At 41.0% G+C, this 15438-nt stretch overlaps 2 protein-coding genes across 14 annotated transcripts in view; one reads left to right on the top strand and one right to left on the bottom strand.

Annotated features, from left to right (window-relative positions):
* CPEB3 (cytoplasmic polyadenylation element binding protein 3) overlaps nt 1-8036 on the bottom strand; it is a 187099-nt gene extending 179063 nt beyond the window's left edge. For 5 of the 13 annotated variants that reach the window (XM_073904439.1, XM_073904447.1, XM_025880809.2 and 2 more), the window contains exon 1: nt 7662-7857. The gene's annotated coding sequence lies outside the window, so the exon portion shown is untranslated. Of the gene's footprint in view, nt 1-6931; nt 6954-7602; nt 7861-7903 lie in introns of those variants that run through there. The other 8 variants (XM_073904440.1, XM_073904441.1, XM_073904442.1 and 5 more) reach the window with 6 other exon arrangements.
* MARCHF5 (membrane associated ring-CH-type finger 5) overlaps nt 7912-15438 on the top strand; it is a 54127-nt gene continuing 46600 nt past the window's right edge. The window contains exon 1 of the mRNA XM_025881153.2: nt 7912-8264. Within this exon, the coding sequence (XP_025736938.1) occupies nt 8230-8264 (35 nt within the window). The 5' untranslated portion in view covers nt 7912-8229. The remainder of the gene's footprint in view (nt 8265-15438) is intronic.

Raw genomic sequence — 15438 nt, 5'->3', positions numbered from 1 at the left:
CAATGGGTCTTAGTATACTCAGAGTTGCAATCCTCACTGCAATCAATTTTAGAACAATTTCATCACCTCAAAAAGAAACTTCTGCATACCTTAGTATTCACCATCCCCAAAGCCCTATTTGCCACAGCCCTAGGCAACCATTAATCTATTTTCTATCTCTGCAGACTTACCTATTCTTAACACTTCATGAAATGGAATCCTAGAACATGTGCTCTTTGGAATTATTTCACTTAGTGTAATGTTTTCAAGGTTCATCCATTTTGTAGCATGTATCAGTACTTCATTCCTTTTGGTTGTTGAACAATATTCCATTGCATGGACATACCACATTTCATCTATCCATTCATTATTTGATGGACACTGGGTTGCTCCACTTTTAGTCTATTATGAATGATGCTACTATGAATATTCATCTACAAGTTTTTTATGTAGACATGTTTTCACTTTTCTTGGGTAAAGACCTGGAGGTAGAACTGCTGGGTCATTTGGAAACTATGTTTTACCTTCTGAGGAGCTGCACTGTTTTCCAAAGTGGTTGCACCATTTTATCTTCCCAACAGTAGTGTACTAGAGCTCCAATTTCTTCATATTCTCACCAACATTTGTCCTTTTTTTGATTTGTATCTCCCTAATAGTTAATGTTGGTGAGCATATCTTCATGTACTTACTGGCCATTTGTATATCTTTTGAGAAATGTCTATTCAGATCCTTTGTCCATTTTTTAATTGGGTTATTTGTCTTCCTACTATAGAGTTGTAATAAATCTTCATATATTCTAGATACAAGTTCCCTTTCAGATACATGATTTCCAAAATTTTTTTCCCACTCTGTGGAATGTCCTTTCGCTTTCTTAACAGTATCCTTTGTAGCACAAAAATTTAAATTTTTTGTCAATCTTTCAGGTAAAAATAGTGTGCCATGAGCAGCCAGTTCAGTTTGCACCTCAATCACGTGTGTGTGTGTTTATCTGAGACAACCATCATATTTGGATGCAAACGTGTACACATTTCCCATTTCACCAAACAGAATATTAAAAATGTGTGTATGTAAGGGTCAAGATTTAATGAAATAAATATTTTTTATTGCTTACTCAAGAACAATCTTTCTTTTTTTTTTAGAGAGAGCGAGAGAAAGAGCATGAGCATACTCAAGGGGTGGAGAGGGGCAGAGAGAGACTCTTAAACAGGCTCCATGCCCAATGTGGAGCCCAACATGGAGCTCAATCTTACAATCCTGAGATCATGACCTGAGCCAAAATCAAGAGTTGGATGCTTAACCAACTAAGCCACCCAGGCACCCCAATCAAGAACATTCTTAAGTGAACTTCTGTTTTCCTTTTACTGCATGTCCATGGTGGTGAAAAGTATATAACATTAGTACAGTTTAGTGCCAATGCCTTAAATGGTGCTAAGGTACAAGCAGTTTCACCCATCATTGCTTGTTCCATCAGTGTAAATGCCAATGCAGTGAAAAGGGCAAATAATGTTGTAGTATTATGAAAATAATCTTGACCTGACATACTCCTGGAAAGGTTCTCAAGGAGCCCTAGGGGTCTGCTAGACCACATTTTAAGAACTGCTACTCTATGACATTCATGTTTATTTGAAAAGGAAAAAATATTCCTTACATGTACATTTTCTAATAAACTGATATTCCAGAACAAGATACAAGAGGGAATATGTGACATGTTATCTTCTGATTTTTGCCTACGTTTGACATACCATTGCACATCCCAGGGACACATAACCCAGAGAGAGGAATTTAAGCAAGGATAATGAAAAGTAATGGGTCATCCACCATAATTAGGAGGAGAAGGCAAATTAGTGGATGATGATATTATGTAAAATTACTTACCCTTTGTAAATATCTACTGCATTAGAATGGATATAAGCTTTTAGGACTCTATTCTCTAAGTAGCAAATAAAGATAGACAGGTCTTAGACTGTCCTCTATAAGGCCAGTGAAGCCTTTGTACAGAATTAAACAAAGTCAATTCAAAGTAATCCTATAGATCCTAAGCCAGTAAAATGTACTCTGGAGACCAAACTCTCCCCGTAAAAGTCCTTTAGAGATGGGCACCTTATCTACTTAAGAACTACTTAGCCTATCTAAGGATCTTCAAGCACTAACAGCCGTGTTTGAGCAAAGTTGAAAATAGTTACAGACCACAGACCATGGCCAACTTACTGAGATTTAACTTGTCTTTATTTCTAATCTTTATTTTCTAACTTCAAAGTTAATCCCCCTAAATCACTCTCACCTTTATTCAAGAACTTTTAGTAATAATTAAAAGCTAACACTAATGGACCTCTTAACCATGTGCCCAGCACTGTACTGAACAATTTAAATGAATCTTCTCATTTAATCCTTCCAGTAATCCAATGAGGTAAATTCTATAGTTCTTTTCCTGGAGATGAGGAAACTTGGCTTAAATAGATTCAATAACCTGCCCAAAGTTGCTGAGCTTCTGAGTGGCAATACTAAGACTCAAACCCAGGCTCTTGACTACTGCACTATTTCCGCAGAGATACTACTGGTCTAATAATCACTTAGGGAACTTGTTTTAAAAAAAAACAAACAAAAACAAACAAAAAACCAACTAACTGGGCACAACGACAAGGCACACACATCAGAATTTCCAGGGCGAGTCTCTGGTTTAGGAACCACAGATTAACTTCCCATTTCCTAGAGAATGGAGATTTCCTATGTCTAAACTACTCCTCCCATCAAGATTCTAGGATAAGGGCAAAATTCCTTAAATTGGTCTACAAAGTTCTTCATTGTCTGTCACTTGATTGACCTTTTTTGGTTCCATCTTGCCCCAAGTTCCCTTTTTGTTTCAGTCTCTCCTATTAATTACAGGGCTTTCCTTCACAGGATATTTGCACATGCTGTTCTTTGGTCTGGAATGCTCATCCCTCCTCCCATTGTCTATTTAACTCTTGCTCTTTTTCAGGCTTCACCATAATGGACAATTCCTGAGAAAAACTTTCCTGACTTCCCTGTCTAGGTCAAATCCCTAGTTATAATCTCTCATAACACTATGTACCACATTTACAAATTAAAAAATATTTATGTGATAACCTCTCTCTCATTATAAACTATACAAAGGTAAGTAATATGCTTGTTTTTGCTCATTATTGTATTCCCAGTACCTAGCTTAGTACCTGTCACATAAATACTGCATGTTCAATAAATATTTGTTGAAAGAATTAATAGATTCAAGGCCTTTTAAACTATTCTGTATTTAACCAACCAAATATATTTTTCACTCTTACTCAACAGAGATCTACAGTTCTAGTAACAGAGGTTAACTCTTCTCTTTACATCTTTTCATCCTTATCCAGACCCAAGATCTTTCTCCACTTCACCTATATACACTTATAATTCACCTGTTCACCTACAATTCCTCCTACTGCTACAAGGTAGAACCTAAATTTCCTTTGTTTCACAAAGTTCTCTCTCTTTTTTTAAGATTTTATTATTTATTTGACAGAGAGAGACATGGCAAGAGCAGGAACACAAGCAGGGGGAGTGGGAGAGGGAGAAGCAGAATTCCCGCTGAGCAGGGAGCCCGATGTGGGACTCGATCCCAGGACCCTGGGATCATGAGCTGAGCCGAAGGCAGACGCTTAACAACTGAGCCACCCAGGCGCCCAAGTTCTCTTTAACACACCAGCCCTTATCAAATGCCTCTAAACTTCTAAATCACTTTGTATTTCCATGCCATTCATTTGGCAGTCCATCATACGCTATATTATGTAATATTTCATATGCAATTACCTTGTTATATTTTTTAATGATTTATTTTTTAGAGTGCATGAGCCCACGAGCAGGGGGAGGGGCAGTGGAAGAGGGAGAGAGAATCCTCAAGCAAACTCCCCAAAGAGTGTGGAGCCTGATGTGGGGCTCAATCCCACAGACCTGAGATCATGACCTGAGCTGAAGTCAAGAGCTGGACACCTAACCAACTGAGCCACCCAGGTGCCCCTGTTTTATTTTTTTAATATAACCATTGTTAGAGAGTTTGTACGTTCTTAAATAGTAGTTTAATTTGCTACTGGAGTATCCAGGCACGTCATAAGTCCTCTGTAAACATCTGTGGAATGAATTAATGAAGAACTTTCTGTGGCCTGCAATGTATCAGCCTGCAGTTATCAACAAATTTAGCAAATGACAATTCTCTTTGGAGGGCACTTGTTTATTTTATACTATTTCTCTATGGAATACCTCCAGGGACCCTTTTGGCAGACAGTTCAAACAAGTGTGATGGAAGAACATTAAAGTAAGATACTATTTTAAATTTCCTGACATATTTAGAGTGATTCTGTACTCAGGGATTTCTAAATCCATTACAAAATTATTAATATATTTCATAACTCTCTAGGACAGCGTAACTCTCTTGGCCGAATGAGTATCATTTACCACAAACTTTAACCCTATGTAAAATGCAGTACATTTCAACATTTTTCCCCCTTTGGTGAGACTAAGATTTAAGTAATTAAGACTTTTTTTCTTTCAAAATCAGAAAGTAAATTATAATTCCAACTACCTGAGTCATTTTTTTTTAAGCTTGCTTTATTTGAGAGAGAGCACGTGCAGGGAGGCGGGGCAGAGGGAAAGGGAGAGAGAGTCACAAGACAACTCCATGCTGAGCGCAGAGCCTGATAGGGGATTTGCTCTCAAGACCCTGAGATCACGACCTGAGCCTAAACCAAGAGCTGGATGCTTAATCGACTGGGCCACCCAGGTGCCGAGTCGTAATTACTTTTATTATTTTTTTTAAAAGATTTTATTTATTTATTCGACAGAGCACAAGCAGGGGGAACAGCAGAGGGAGAGGGAGAAGCAGGCTCCCCGCTGAGCACGGAGCCCAATGCAGGGGTTCAATTCAAGGACCCTGGGATCATGACCTAAGCCGAAGGCAGAAGCTTAACGGACTGAGCCTCCCAGGTGCCCTCTGAGTCTTATTTTTATTTTTTTAATTAATTATTTATTTTAAGATTTTATTTATTTATTTGACAGAAAGAGACACAGCGAAAGAGGGAACACAAGCAGGCGGAGTGGGAAAGGGAGAAGCAGGCTTCCCACAGAGCAGGGAGCCCAATGCGGGGCTCGATCCCAGAACTGTGGGATCATGACCTGAGCCAAAGCCAGACGCTTAACGACTGAACCACCCAGGCGCCCCTGAGTCTTATTTTTTAAATGCAAGAACTGAGGACAACAAAGTCAACAGACAATATTAAAATTCAGGCTAGGGGCCCCTGGGCGGCTCAGTCATTAAACTTCTGCCTTCGGCTCAGGTCATGGTCCCAGGGTACTGGGATCAAGCCCCTCATCAGGCTTCGTGCTTGGTGAGCCTGCTTCTCCCTCTCTCTCTGCCTGCTGCTCTCCCTGCTTGTGCTCTCTCTCTCTTTCAAGTAAGTAAATAAAATCTTTAAAAAAATTAAAGTTTGATAATAAAGAATTATGAGTTATCCGTTTTTCTTTGGATGTCCTCACGAACATTTTATATGGAGCTAATTACTCTTTTAACAGCTTTATTGAGATGTAATTTACATACAATAAAATTCACTCATACTAAGTGTACAATTCAATTTTTTTAGTATATTTAAAGAGCTGTGCCACCACTAGAATCTAATTTTTATATTATTTTTTAAATTGAGATATAATGCACAACATTGTATAACTATTACGGCTCTCATTCTGGAACATTTTCTTCACCCCAAAAAGAAACCTTGTACTCATTAGCAATCTCTCCCCTTTTCTCTCTTATCCCTCCAGCCCTAGGCAATCACTAATCTACTTCTGTTTCTATGCATTTTTTTCTTAACATTTAATATAAATGGAATCATACAATAAATATGTGATTTTTGTGACTGACTCCTCTCACTTAGCATGTTTTCAAGACTTATCCATGTTGCTGCATGTATCAGAACTTTATTCCCTGTTATCATCTAATAATATTCTATTGTGTAGATGTACCACATCTGATTTATCCTTTCATTAGTTGATGGATATTTAGGTTGTTTCCACTTTTTTGGCTATTAGGAATAATGCTGCTATGAACATTTGTATACAAATTTTGTCTAGATATATGTTTTTATTTCTCTTGGGTAAACAACAAGGGGTGGAATTACTAGGTCAGGTGCTAATCACTGTTACGATGAATAACATACACATTTGTTTCTATTTCAAAGGATTTTTAACACAGCAAGGAGACAGACTTTTCATGAAAATCTAATATAAAATCTTTTTTAAAAAAATAAGGTTAATCTGCATACAGCTTCTCTATCAACAGAACTGTATCATATTACTTTCCAATTTTGGGTTCAAAAGGAGTTATAAAATGAGGTGAGAACTCCTTTTAGTGTAAATCATAAAACTAGATGGAGTTGGCAATAGCCTACTTAATATGCTAGGATCAAATTCTAATTTTTGAGCAGGATGTATATATTCATCTCCTTGGCGGACAACTGCTTAAGAGGCAAATACACAGTAAGGGAAGGCTTACCCAGTAGGAGGAGCAATAAATAGGAATTTAAAATACCAAACACCCTGAGTAAACTAAATTCTCATTTCCCTCCACTAGCGGGGGCCTGTTTTACATTTCATGAGAAAAAGGTGAATCGTTAATTATAATTAGTCATGTAAATTCCCAAAGCCTTTCATAAAAGCATCTTTCATAAACTGGAGCCCAAATAAACTTCTGTTCACATGTTTTTGTTTTGTTTTGTTTTGTTTTGTTTTCTGGCAACGTGCACTCTAATTCAAATATACTCAGGAAGCAAACTTTAAACAGAGAATTAAGAGCTGACTGTAAAATTCCACATTAAAAAAAGCATAAAGACACATTTTAATTTTAAAGAAAAGTCAAAAATCTTGCAGCAGAAATGAGGCATAATCAAGGGAAAACTACCAGACGTCCTACCAATCACAGCGCTGTAGAACGCCACAAGTCGTCCAAAAGACGCATTCGTTTTAGCCAACAGCTCTTTCCTCCCGCCAAAGCTGTCCCTAGAGCGTCAAAGAATAACCCAACGAGTGACTGATGATTTTTCCCTTTTGATTCCCCTCCGCCCCCCCCCCCCCACACATCCACCTGCTTGGAGGTGTCAAAGCGACTGGAAATGGTTAACAGTGACCAGCAGCAGAGAGAGAAACAAACACCCCTGACAACCCACAGCTGAGTAAGCAAGAGCTGTTTATTCACGAACATGTTCCATTTGGAAACTGTCGGCGAGCCCTTGAAAGACCAGGCACATTTTAGAAGGCTCCTAGAGAGGGAGAGAATAATCTTTTCTCCCCCGCCACTCCCCCAAAACACACACTGAGAAGCTCTGGTGGGAACCATCTGGTCAAGGCAGCCCCCCCTCCCCCGACCCCTTAGGAATAACCTCCCGCACCAGTGCATCCAACCCCTTGCGCGGGTTGTGTAACTCTCCAAAATGAGCTCAGACGCGGCAGAGGCTGGCCCCAGCCCTAGGGCTTCTGAAGGAGCTTCTGCCACCCCCACCCCCGCCCCCGCCACGGCCCGCCCCGACGCCGCGACCGGGGCTGAGGACCCTGATGAGAAATGGCCCTTCAGCTCCCTTCCCTCACCTGGCTCGGTCCCACCTGAGGGCAAGAGCTGAGAAAAGAAACAGGCAGGAAGGGCTGACCTTGTTGCTACTGACAGTGGAGCGGCACATCCTGCTGCTTCCTGGAAAGCGGCCCGAAGGACATTTTTCCCCCTGGAGGAAGGAAACGGGAGGGCGCCGGCCGGGCGGCGGCGGGCGCGGCGGCGGTGGTCAGGGCGGGCTGTGCAGCCTCTAGCGGGGACGGTCCGAGGACTACATCTCCCAGGCTGCTCTGGGCCGCCTTGCGTCGTGACCCCGACGCGCACGGAGGCGGTGACTCTTACCTCACAGAGGTAGCTCCTCCGCCGGCAGCAACCCGTCGCCCGCGGTCCATGGACCGGAACCCCGGGCCGACGGGCAGGAACCCGGGCCGCTATCGCCGCCTCCCCGCCCTAGACTCCTCCTCCTCGCTCTCCACCGCCTCCTCCGGACGCCCGCAGGACGCACACCGCCGCCTCCGGGCTCGCGGAGCCACCCCAGGAGGCTGGGCGGCGGGTTCGCGGCTGCCGCCGGACTGAGGCCTACTCGGCGGCCTCTCAGTGCTATTGTCCCTGGGCCCGGCCCTGACCAGGTCCACTGGGGAGGGCCGAGTGCGCCGGCTCCGCGGAAGATGCCGGACCAAGCCCTACAGCAGATGCTGGACAGGTACGGTCAGCTTTGGGGAAGAACGCGAGCCACGAATTCTCGCTCTGACTCTGGCCCTGCCCGCGCCCGGCCTCGAGGCTCTCCGTAAGCGGAGCCCGGCGTGCCGGGAGGAGTTCCACGGCTGGGGGGCCGTGTAAGGGGCAGAAAGTTTGGAGTCCGTGCTGGGGGAGGACAGAGCGGGTGACTCGGGTGCTGTCTTAAAGCGAAACTTAGGGAGTGGCGTCTAGTTTTGTTGGAACGCCCTTTTGAAGTGAGGGGCTTAGGTTAAAGCCACAGAATTAGTTTCTTTTTCGGTTTCTTACACTCCTCCCCTCCCCCCAAAACGATGTTGTAACGTGTTTGTCAGCGATGTCACTGGCAAGAACAACCAGACTATCTTTCAGGGGAGTGATCCCCTACAGTTTCAAGACTCTTTCCAAAAGCCAAGGGTAAGCATTCTTTTGGGAAGCCTGAGAGTCTGATTTCATTCCTTTTTTCCATCCCATCCCCACCCCCAAACTGTAAGGTCAAGCGTATCCACAAGGGAGCTTTAACGGTCAGACCAGAGTAGGAAGAGTAGGCTGTTATGGAAAACAGCCACATAAGTCCAACACTGAACAGTTAGCATATTTTATGATTCGTTGAGCTCACTGAGAAAGTTTTATCTTATACTGAGGCCAGTGGCCCATCTCTGGGGGGCTCCTGTCTGTGAAACTCTTGTTGAGAAATCGGTTGCACCGCCCTCTGCTGTTCAGATTTTAGTTCACGGGTTCTACCATGAGTTTTTGGAGACTCAGTCTCCATTTCTCCCTAGCCAGGTCTTTAAATTCCTGGCATAGCCAATGCTACAGGCTAATGCATAATGTTTGTTGTTGCTTACAATTGTCAGCATACCACTTGCTACCCTGTTAAGCAGGGGGTACAGTTCTTTGTATTGAGTAAGGTCCAACTGTAAGAGGTTAAATGAAAGGCCTTCCTTAACTGAGACTGTAAGAGGTTAAATGAAAGGCCTCCCTTAAGTGAGACTATACCCAGTTAAAAGCTGCTTAGATCAGCCACACCCAGAACACAAATCACCCAAGAGTACATCTCCTCCCAGAGTGACAGACGTTTCCTCTGGAGCTTAGAATTTTGAGACATCAATGTTGATAAAAATCATGTTACTTTTCAGTTCAGTTGGGATGACCCAGTGATTAATCCAGCCTTTGTTTGAGGTCAGCATTCAGGTCAGGTTGTATTGACTACCTCCTTTTTAATATAAGTAATTTCTAAGCTCCTAGAAGGCAGAAACTTGCTCATTATTTATCTTAAATCCTAGAACAGAGCCTGGTACTCGGTAGATCATCAGTAAGTATTTGATGAACAAAGTATGAACTTTTTTGTCATTTTCCCCAGTTGTCTAGGAGTCTGATAAGTTACCAGGTTTTTCCTTCATTATAATTTAGCATACTGGCAAATTGCAAAGGACTACTAATGCCCAGAGGAGACCTCCTCATTCCACTGCCAGTTCCAATCAAATGAGACCCTATTCTGTTGCAGGATATGTTGTAATTAGATTTTTTTTTTCCTTTGAGTGCTGCTTTCACTCTTACGTAGATGACTTTTAGAAGGGTTTTTGTGTCCAAAAGATGACCTGGCTATCATATGTTCTTTGGAGATTTCCATGAAAGTAAAAAGCCAAGGAGTATTCATGAGGCATTTACAACATCTCAACAGAAACTTGGAAATTCTGTGTTTACTAAAGCTGATGATTATAATATTGGCTTACCCACATCTTTTGTATCTTTTTGACATACCTCAACGTAGATTCTTAAGATGACATTCAAAGACTTTTATTATCTCAGTAGTTTGCAACCTGGTTTCACATTAGAATTACCTGGAGAGTGTTTTAAAAATATGCATGGGGGGCACCTGGGTGGCTCAGTCGGTTAAGCGTCCGACTCTTGATTTCAGCTTGGGTCATGATCTCAGGGTCTTGAGATCTAGCCTCCCCCCCATTCCCCCCCCACACACACTCAGCTGGGCATCTGCTTGGGATTTTCTCTCTCCCTCACCTGCCCCTCCCACTCCCCCCCATGCACACACACTTTCTCAAATAAATAAATTTAAGGTTTTTTTTTTTTTTTAATTTATTTGAGAGTAAGAGAGTACATGAGCGGAGGGAGAGGGAGAAGTAGACTGTCCTACTGAACAGGAAGCCCAACCCTGGGATCATGACCTTAGCCCGAAGGCAGACAATTAACCGACTTTGCCACCCAGGCACCCCTAAATAAGTAAATCTTAAAAAAAAAATATATGGATGGATGCCTGGCTCTGCCCAAGACCACTCAGAAACTGGTCTTTAGAGACCAGAGACTTTAGAGACCGTAATTGTGAAATTTTCATTTTACCACCAGTAAGTGGCAAAATGTGATTTTGCACTTAAATTCTGAGGCTATCCATCCTCATTTATAAAATGAGAATATCCGGAGTGCCTGTGTGGCTCAGTCAGTTAAGCATCTGCCTTCAGCTCCAGTCATGATCTCGGGGTCCTGGGAGAGCCCCCAGGCTCTCTGCTCAGTGGGGAGTCTGCTTCTCCCTCCCCTACTCCCTCTGTGCTCTCTCTCACTCTCTCACTATCAAATAAAAATCTTTTTTAAAAATGAGAATATCCACTGGGTGTTATATGCAAACAATGAATCATGGAACACTACATCAAAAACTAACGATGTAATGTATGGTGATTAACATAACAAAATTTTTTAAAAAATGAGAATATCCTACCTCGCAGGCTTGTATCAAATGAGAACACATATAAGCACTTTATAAAACAATAAAATGCTATACATGTGTTCAGCATACAGAAGGTACTTAAGATTCTCCAATAATCAACCAGTGTGGCAGTATTCCCCCCCATCTTCTTCATATTTACTATCATCTTAATGTGGGCTGGCCCTGCATACAAATTGAACACAAAGATACTTGATTGATTCATTTGAGGAATACTGACAAGCCCAATAGATTAATAGGGTTCATAATTCTTGCCAAGAATTTGGCTTCTCCCCAGCTTGGTTTTTGGGTGGCAGTTTTTGAGGGACGGAATTTAGCTCAGAAACCTGCCCATATGTTTATTTCTCCAATGCGGATTTTGTCCTTGAGAAGATTAAGGAAATATGTGTAACACATAAATTGTTTTGTTGCTTCTGGGTTAGAAGTTGTGTATTTGATAGTGAATAAGTATTTGTATTTATTGAATTTTTTTTTTAAGATTTTATTTATTTACTTGACAGAGAGAGACAGCTGGAGAGGGAACACAAGCAGGGGGTAGTGGGAGAGGGAGAAGCAGGCTTTCCGCGAGCAGGGAGCCCGATGTGGGGCTCGATCCCAGGACCCTGGGATCATGACCTGAGCCGAAGGCAGATGCTTAACAACTGAGCCACCCAGGCGCCCCAAGTATTTATTGAATTTATATAGTAAATATTAACTGCCTACATATACCTGGTACCATTCTAGGTCCTTGGTATATGTAGTGAACACAACCAAAAATCTCATATGGAGCTTAAATTCTAGTGAAGATCGTGTTTAATTTGTAGCATGGATTGTGTATTCAGTTTATACTACTTAGTCTTTCAGGGTTTTTAAATTAATGGCAACTTACTAATAGCTGAAGTCGAATTGACTTGTCCTTTGTGAATAAATTTAGTTTATCTTGATAAATTTTATTGCAGTATTTGTAGGTGGAAAGAATATATGTAGATATCTATTTTGATTGCCTTTCATTTTGGTAACAGCAACTGTCCTGTGTAAATTTATTATTCAAACCTTTTAAATTGCTGTGGGTAAACAATTTTTGAGAGTAGTGGGAAAGGGGGTGGTTTTCTAGTATCATGAGTGATTTGGGATCACAAATCATTGCCCTAAAATTATAAGCATTTATAAACTCAGACGCTTTATATTATTATTCTGTCACCATCTGTTTTCTTCATTTCTCTTATGTTTCTCAAAATTGGGATTAAATGTATAGAGAGTACAAAGAATATTGTAACAAACTGCAGGAAAGGACCTCATGTTTAAAGCCTAGGCCTGCTGAGTTTTGCTTTTGGAAACTTGACTTATGTATACCCCATCTCACAGTAAACAGGAATTTGTTGAGGTTGTTTTGCATCACTTATTTGCACCTGGTGAGTACGCAAGGCACTTAGCCAATGTCCCAAAACAGTCATATGGGAGGGAAAGCAGAGAGAATAATCTCTTCCCTGCCCCTTTCCTGCAGTGGCACAGTGAATTGGAATCCTCACTCTGAGTGTTATCAACCACAGGTGTACATCCCTTTGGAGGATGTAGGCTATTATTGGAACATGCCATATATCAGTCTACAATTTGCTTTTTTTTTAATACTGTTTTGAGTTCTTTGATACTCAGCAATTAAAGAGAATGTAATATTCATTGGATTGACATTCTCTTTTTTAATTTTTATTGTTATGTTAATCACCATACATTACATAATTAGTTTTTGATGTAGTGTTCCATGATTCATTGTTTGCGTCTAACATCCAGTGCTCCATTCAATACGTGCCCTCTTTAATACCCATCACCAGGCTAACCCATCTCCCCCCCTCCCCTCAAGAACCTTCAGTTTGTTTCTCAGAGTCCATAATCTCTCATGGTTCGTCTCCCTCTCTGATTCCCCCCTTCATTTTTCCCTTCCTACTATCTTTTTTTTTTTTTAACATCTAATGTATTATTTGTTTCAGAGGTACAGGTCTGTGATTCATCAGTCTTACACAGTTCACAGCGCTCACCATAGCACATACCCTCCCCACACAATGGAATACTATGCAGCCATCAAAAAAAAAAAAGAAAAACGAAATCTTGCCATTTGCAACGATGTGGATGGAACTAGAGGGTATTATGCTAAGCGAAATAAGTCAGTCAGAAAGACATGCATCATATGATCTCATATTATTCTTTTTTACTTAATCTTTTCCCCTATTTATGATATTTAGGTCTTTATTTTCTCCTTATTAGCTTTCCTTATAATTTACCTTTGATTCCTCTTTCTCATCCTTAGCTCTACTAAAAGTATACTAAAGGTCACCAGTAATTTTTTTTCTTTAAGATTTTATTTTAGAGCGAGAGTGGGAGGGGGATTAGGGGGCAGAGGGAGAGAGACTATCAAGCAGGCTCTTCACTGAGCATGGAGCCCAATGCGGGGCTCCATCTCATGACCCTGAGATTATGACTTGAGTGGAAATAAGAGTTGGAAGCTTAACCGACTGAGCCACCCGGGTGCCTCGTAAAGGTCACCAGTAATTTCTTAACCAATAAACCTAATGCCTTTTTTGCATGGTCCTCATATCCTTGACATATATTTAATGAAGATGAAACTGATGATCACCACCCCCTTACTTCTTGAAATTATATTCTATTATACCATATTATTTCTTTTTATTTTATTCATATTTTTTCTTATTATTTCATATACCATATTATTTCTCTATCTTTTATTTTTCCCCCCCTCATATATTACCTTACCTTTACTCCCTTCAATCATGTGAGTATGGTTTAAGCCCCAACACCTACCATTCTTCTCTGAAGCGTACCTACTTACTATCTCACTTTCACCTCTATTTGAATGACTCCCAGATGTGTGTCTTTATTCCTGACCACTTTCCCATATTTCAGTGTCTTTCCTAGCTGGCCAATAGATATTTCCATTTTGTATATACATAGTATTACTAGCACCTTAACATATCTAAAACTAAACTCTTGATATTTCCCTGACTTTTACTTCCCAGTTTTTGGATTTTGATTACACCATCCTTCTAGTCCACTAACCATGAAACCTAAGTCTTTTTTTTTTTTTTTTTTTTTTTTTGCTTTTTTTGCTTCTTTCCCTCCAAATTCACTCATCAAATATTATAGATTCTTCTCTGGTTCTACTTTTTCTCTTCCAGTTTGACTTATAGAGTAGTACCAGAATTGGCCAAGGCATAATTATAGTCACCTCATTTCCATGTTTCAAAACCTGCCAGTCTGTACACATCACCTATAGGATAAAATGTAAACTTTCAAGACCCTAGTGAAGGGGTTTAGATCTATTAATGTAATTCAGCCTCAACCTACCTTAATCATACTCTTCTGCATTCCACTACATTGTCCTCTGGATATATCCTATGCTTTCTTTTTAAATATTTTATTTTTTAGAGAGTGTGTGTGCGCACGTGGGTGGAGGGGCAGAGGGAGAGGGGGAGAGAAAATCCTCAAGCAGACTCCCCGCCGAGCACAGAGCACCATGCGGAGCTTGATCCCAGGACCCCAAGATCATGCCCTGAACTGAAACCAAGAGTCAGATGCTTAACTGACTGAGCCACCCAGGCGCCCTGATATCCTGTGCTTTCATACCCTTATTTTTGTTTTAGGTGACCTCCTCCCTTTTAACACCTGGCTAACTCTTACCCATCTTAAGAATTCAGCTCAAGTATCACCTTGAAGCATTACGTAGCCCCTTTAGGCAGAGTGAGTTTCTCCCTTCCTTTGTTTCTATAGAACCTTTATACATTTATCATAGTAAATCACATTGTATTGTAATTTTGTTAATGCACCTATCCCGTGTCTCAGAGCCTTCCCCACATACTCATTACCACCACCACCATGCATATTCAACTAGAAGTTCATTGAGAACAGAAACGATTCCCTATTCCTTTTACCCACAAGAGCCGTGGAGTACATTGGAGACACTGTTGAATCTGTGTCTTTTCATTCTTTATGACATATCGGTGCTTAGAATAATCTTGCAAAAGCACCATTTAAGACACTGAGAGTATGGCTGGCACCAACCACCTTTTTTTGCTTCTCTTTAAGAATGACTACATACATATCTGTTGGCCAGGCCAAACTGATTTGCTCACTATCCTCTGAACACAAGATGTTCTTTTTAGCATCTTGCTTTTCAAAGTTCTACCCATTCTTCAACACCCAGTTTGGGTTCTGCCTCATTTATAAAGCTTTTCTGGCCATTTTAGCCAGAAATATTTTTCCCCTCTTCTCCAGACTTATATAGCAATCCTTTACATGTCCTACATACATACATAACTCCTAACTCTTTACATGCCAAACTTCATAAGTTGATGAGAGATGGTAATATTTATATGGGACAGTGGAATAGACTGGAAGGAATTTAGATCTCTGGTGAAAGCTCCTTATGACTGCTTAA

This window comes from Callorhinus ursinus, unplaced genomic scaffold (genome assembly GCF_003265705.2).
Source record: "Callorhinus ursinus isolate GAN/ISIS: 27379988/994484 unplaced genomic scaffold, GSC_fseal_2.0 scaffold20, whole genome shotgun sequence".
Taxonomy (NCBI): Eukaryota; Metazoa; Chordata; class Mammalia; order Carnivora; family Otariidae; genus Callorhinus; species Callorhinus ursinus.
Note: the sequence above shows the minus strand (reverse complement) of the source record. Positions and strands in the feature narration are given on the sequence as shown.